Source organism: Anomaloglossus baeobatrachus, unplaced genomic scaffold, assembly GCF_048569485.1.
Source record: "Anomaloglossus baeobatrachus isolate aAnoBae1 unplaced genomic scaffold, aAnoBae1.hap1 Scaffold_2255, whole genome shotgun sequence".
NCBI classification, from domain to species: Eukaryota; Metazoa; Chordata; class Amphibia; order Anura; family Aromobatidae; genus Anomaloglossus; species Anomaloglossus baeobatrachus.
Window position 1 is genome coordinate 238,009 of NW_027441999.1, and position 6,000 is coordinate 244,008.

General features: G+C 44.4%; 1 protein-coding gene across 1 annotated transcript in view; it reads left to right on the plus strand.

Moving 5' to 3' along the window:
• The window catches only part of LOC142261477 (uncharacterized), a 37,071-nt gene extending 32,748 nt beyond the window's left edge, over positions 1-4,323 (plus strand). The window contains exon 11 of the mRNA XM_075332120.1: positions 1,199-4,323. Within this exon, the coding sequence (XP_075188235.1) occupies positions 1,199-2,991 (1,793 nt within the window). The 3' untranslated portion in view covers positions 2,992-4,323. The remainder of the gene's footprint in view (positions 1-1,198) is intronic.
• Positions 4,324-6,000: the final 1,677 nt, after the last annotated feature.

Sequence of the window (6,000 nt, forward strand, 5' to 3'; positions counted from 1 at the left end):
GCACGTAGGATTTCAGTAAATTGCTTTGTCTGGAAAGCCCTATCCCTCTAGTTGTGCTTATGCCTTCAATCTCTGAGCTCTTAGAGAAGTTCATAAAGACACTCTCCCTCCAGGTTAATTATCATGTCGTTGAATCGGTTCCTGACTTAGGGTCCTGTACCCCGTCGTGCTCGGTACCGTTCCGTTTATTGTACTCTCTGATGCCGACAGTCCTTTATGACTATGTCCGTCGCACCCTTTTTCCAATGTCACTGCTACCGGTCCCCAACTCCTGTTGTCCCGGACCACTGTCTGCGGCTCAACCTTGGTCTTGGTTCCCGGGAGCTACTACTCCCCAGCTCCTCACTCTTTGAGGGCTCTCACTGAACTCCCTCTCTTCTTTCTCCCCTGGAGCACACACTCTGTCCCCTTCCACCACCAGTCTGCCTGACCCCCTACGTGAGTGGCCCTTTTCCAGCTAGACCAACCCACTGGTGTGTTTGACAGGTCATGATGTGAGATGTGATTGCGATTTGTGGTGCTAGTGGATTTGACACTGGTTTTCAGGTACCTGGAACCATGGGAGGTGGGCCCTGCACCAGAAAAGAGAAGATGTAGTTCCCTGCAGCACCCTGATATAGTCAGAGGCACACTTCATTGATTGTATTATTCTCTCTTCTGACCACCCTTATGCAATAGCTAATAACCACACTGGTCCAGGATTTTTTCTGTGTTTAAGGGGTTAATTTTTAACTGTGTGTGTTTTGATACCCATCTCTGATTATGTGATAAATTTATGATGTTTTTTTGTATCATGTTACTAAAGATGTAATTAATTTTTGGATTTATCTTGCTTCTTTGATATACTTGTATGAAGATGCAGGTCTAATGTAAGTTTGACATAGAGGGAGGATGCCTAACTATCTGGTGCCTCTCAGCCCTAGGCTGAGATGCTGTTCCAGGTTAGGGCACGCTGGCCCTTTAAGAATACATTTGTGCGAACTCACAGGAGACCTGCTTGGTGTGCGCAGGCCCTGGGAGATGGCGACGGGGACGTGGAAACCATTATAAGCGGCTGGGATAATAAGTGTGCCCGTGTCTCTACCTAGGAAAGGGGGCAGGACAGTAAGGGATGGCTGGTTACGGTGTTACAAGCTATTTTATAAATTATATCCTTAAATTTGTATATATTATTAAAAATTATTTTTATTCTTGGCAGATGACTATACCAGGAGAGCAGAGGCACAACTGACATCTTCAGTTTTTAAATCAGATAAACCTAATATGCCACAAGATATTACTGAAGCAAATTCCACTATTCAAGATATACCATCATCCCTTGACAGCAAAGATCTATCATCTGATTCTTTTAAACAAGTCTTACCTTTTGATTCATCACATACTATTAAGAGAAACAAAAGAGGCATTAAAAATCAAAGTGCTCATATATCAAAGAAGCCTTTTTCAACTTCAGAATATCGAAAAATCCATAAAAAAATGCACACAGGGGAGAAACAATTTTCTTCAGCCTCTGTTAGTTACCAGAGAAATCACGTAGGGGAGAAGGCATATTCATGTTCAGAATGTGGGAAATGTTTTAACAAAAAATCAGAACTTGTTATACACCAGAGAATTCACACGGGGGAGAAGCCATATTCATGTTCAGAATGTAGTAAATGTTTTGCACATAAATCAAATTTTGTTACACATATGAAAATTCACACTGGAGAGAAGCCATATTCATGTTCAGAATGTGGGAAACATTTTACCCAAAAATCAACTCTTGTTATACACCAGAGAATTCACACAGGTGAGAAGCCATTCTCATGTTCAGAATGTGGGAAATGTTTTGCATTTAAAACATATTTTGGTATACACCAGAGAATTCACACAGGGGAGAAGCCATTCTCATGTTCAGAATGTGGGAAATTTTTTGCATTTAAAACAAATCTTGCTACACACCAGAGAATTCACACAGGGGAGAAGCCATTCTCATGTTCAGAATGTGGGAAATGTTTTAACGATAAATCATATCTTCTTACACACCAGAGAACTCACACTGGGGAGAAGCCATATTCATGTTCAGAATGTGGGAAATGTTTTAACAAAAAACCTGATCTTGTTAGACACCAGAGAACTCACACGGGGGAGAAACCATATTCATGTTCAGAATGTGGGAAAAGTTTTGCACACAAATCACTTTTTGTTACACATCAAAGAACTCACACGGGGAAGAAGCCTTATTCATGTTCAGAATGTGGGAAATGTTTTAACAAAAAACCTGATCTTGTTAGACACCAGAGAACTCACACGGGGGAGAAACCATATTCATGTTCAGAATGTGGGAATTGTTTTAACAATAAATCAGTTCTTGTTACACACCAGAGAACTCACACTGGGGAGAAGCCATATTCATGTTCAGAATGTGGGAAATGTTTTGCACACAAATCACTTTTTGTTACACATCAAAGAACTCACACGGGAGAGAAGCCATTCACCTGTTCAGAATGTGGGAAATGTTTTGCACACAAAGCAAATTTTGTTACACATCAAAGAACTCACACGGGGGAGAAGCCTTATTCATGTTCAGAATGTGGGAAGTGTTTTAACAAAAAACCTGATCTTGTTACACACCAGAGAACTCACACGGGGGAGAAGCCATATTCATGTTCAAAATGTGGGAAATGTTTTAGAACAAAAACTAATGTTGTTATGCACCAGAGAACTCACACAGGGGAGAAACCTTTTTCATGTTCAGAATGTGGGAAATGTTTTGCACAGAAATCATATCTTGTTATACACCAGAGAACTCACACAGGGGAGAAGCCATTCCCATGTTTAGAATGTGGGAAATGTTTTGCATCTAAAACATGTGTTGTTAAACACGAGATAATTCACACGGGGGAGAAGCCATATTCATGTTCAGAATGTGGGAAATGTTTTAACAAAAAATCTAATCTTTCTAAACACCAAAGAATTCACACAGGGGAGAACATGTTTAGAATGAGGTAAATATTTTACACACACATGTGATCTTTTTAAACATCACAAAACTCACAAGGGTAGAAGCCATTATCATACCTAGAAGATGACAAATGTGTTACTTAAATTTTAATTTGATGACCACTAAGAAAATTCACATGAAGAAACCATATATTTGACAAACTGAACAAGAAAACACAAGAGATAGTGTAAAAAAAAAAAAAGCAAGTAAACCAGAAAAACACGCTAGAAGTTACATTAGTATTATTATATATACAGTTACTAATAGACATCTGTTTTATAAAAATCAAAGTAATATTCCATGTACATTGAATATTTCACATTGTTATATATTCACTATATCAGTCATGGCGAACCTTTCACAGGCCGAGTGCCCAAACTGTAGCCCTAAATCCATTTTTTTTCCTGAAGTGCCAACCAATCCTATTATGTAAATAATTGATTGCAACCTTACCTTTGCCGTCTTCTCTTCTCTCCAGCAGGGGGCATCACGCTCGTGATTACCACACATTGAAGCTGAGCCCCTGCCCTTTCCAGACACAGCAGTTGGATTGATCTTTCTGGAAAAAATTGCAGCAGATTAGACAGAGATTTTAGCATAGAATGCAATCAGATGTCACCCTGTAATCCACATCTACATTTCAAAGTCTGAACATCTTGAAATCCCATAAAGACGTACGAGTTGCTCCGCTAGTTCTGTCCCCCTTCCTTGGCCACTTCCTGGTAAACATGTCCCCCATCCTGATATATATTTCCGACATTCTGGTATATTTGTCCACATCATGGCCCCATCGTGGTAAATGTACCCCATTCCTGGTAAATGTACCCCATCATTGTAATCATTGTAAATGTACCCCATCATTGTAAATGTACCCCATCATTGTAAATGTTTCCCATCCTGGCATGTTCCCCCATGCTGTCAAATGACCCCATCCTGGTAAATGTACCTCATCCAGGCATGTTCCCTTATACTGGTAAATATCACCCTTCCTGCTAAATGTTCCTCATCCTGGCATGTTTATGTTCCCCCTATCCTGGCATGTTTTCCCCCATCCTTTCATGTTTCCCCCCATTCTGGTAAATGTATCCCCCATACTGGTAAATGTACCCCTTCCTGGCATGTTCCCCTTCCTGCTAAATGTACCCCATCCTTGCATGTTTCCCCCCATCCTTGCAGACATGTTTCCCCCATCTTTGCACGTTTCCCCCATCCTTGCAGCCATGTTTGCTCCGTGCTGTTTGCCCCGTGCTCTCCATGTTTGCCCCGTGCTCTCCATGTTTGCCCCGTGCTCTCCATGTTTGCCCCGTGCTATCCATGTTTGCCCCGTGCTCTCCATGTTTGCCCCGTGCTCTCCATGTTTGCCCCGTGCTCTCCATGTTTGCCCCGTGCTATCCATGTTTGCCCCGTGCTCTCCATGTTTGCCCCGTGCTATCCATGTTTGCCCCGTGCTCTCCATGTTTGCCCCGTGCTCTCCATGTTTGCCCCGTGCTCTCCATGTTTGCCCCGTGCTCTCCATGTTTGCCCCGTGCTCTCCATGTTTGCCCCGTGCTCTCCATGTTTGCTCCGCGCTCTCCATGTTTGTTCCTTGCTCTCCATGTTTGCCCCGTGCTCTGTCTGTATGCCCCGTGCTCTGTCTGTATGCCCCGTGCTCTGTCTGTATGCCCCGTGCTCTGTCTGTATGCCCCGTGCTCTGTCTGTATGCCCCATGCTCCCATGTTTCCCCCGTGCTCTCCATGCCCCGTGCTCTGTTTATATGCCCCGTGCTCTGTGTATATGCCCCGTGCTCTCCATGCCCCGTGCTCTCCATATATACCCCGTGCTCTCCATATATACCTCCATGCTCTCCATGCTCCGTGGTCTCCATGCCCCGTGGTCTCCATGCCCCGTGCTCTCCATGCCCCGTGCTCTCCATGCCCCGTGGTCTCCATGCCCCGTGCTCTCCATGCCCCGTGCTCTCCATATATACCCCGTGCTCTCCATGCCCCGTGCTCTCCATGCCCCGTGCTCTCCATGCCCCGTGCTCCTCATGTTTCCCCCATGCTGGCACTGTCCCCACACCTTGGCACAGCCGCACACAGCTTAAAAATAAAAAAAAAACTCACCTTCTAGCAGCAGCTCGACCGCGCGGCCACAAGACACCGGCGCCGCCTACTGAGTGACGCTCCTCCGTCTCCTAGGCAACAAGCCTGCGGCCTAGGAGAGGAGGAGTGTCAGAGGGAGGAGAGATGTCTCCTCTGTTAAACACCACGTTGATCTGCCGGTGCGATCATATCGGCAGTTCAACGTGGCTCAGTGTGGCAACAGCGCGCGTGCCAACACAAAGGGCTCTGCGTGCCCAGTGTGGCACGCGTGTCATAGGTTCGCCATCACTGCACTATATGGACAAGAGTATTGTAACCCTCCCTCCAAAAATACCCAACCTTCCTCCTCCCTCTTCTTGTTTCAAAGATTATACCATATTGCTCAGATATCTACCATAGAGGGAGGATGCCTTAACTATCTAGTGCCTCTCAGCCCTTGGCTGAGATGTTATTCCAGGTTAGGGCATGCTGGCCCTTTAAGAATCCTTTTTGTTTGTACTGTATATTGCAGCGTTTTGGACGCAGCTGAAATATGCTGCATCTAAAATGCTGCCAACAGTGATCATTGGCACACAGCCTAATCATAGGGAACTGAGGAAAAGTTAGTAGAATTTATTTTTTTTTTGGTGTATTACTAAAGGATGGGCACAATAGTACAGGGCACAAGGATGGGCACAATACTACAAGGATGGGCACAATGCTACAGGACACAAGGATGTACACAATACTACAGGACACAAGGATGGACACAATACTACAAGGATGGGCACAATACAGGGCATAAGGATGGGCACAATACTACAGGGCACAAAGATGGACACAATACTACAAGGATGGGCACAAGGATGAGCACAATACTACTGGGCACAAGGATGGACACAATACTACAAGGATTGGCACAATACTATAGGGCACATGATTGGATACAATACTACA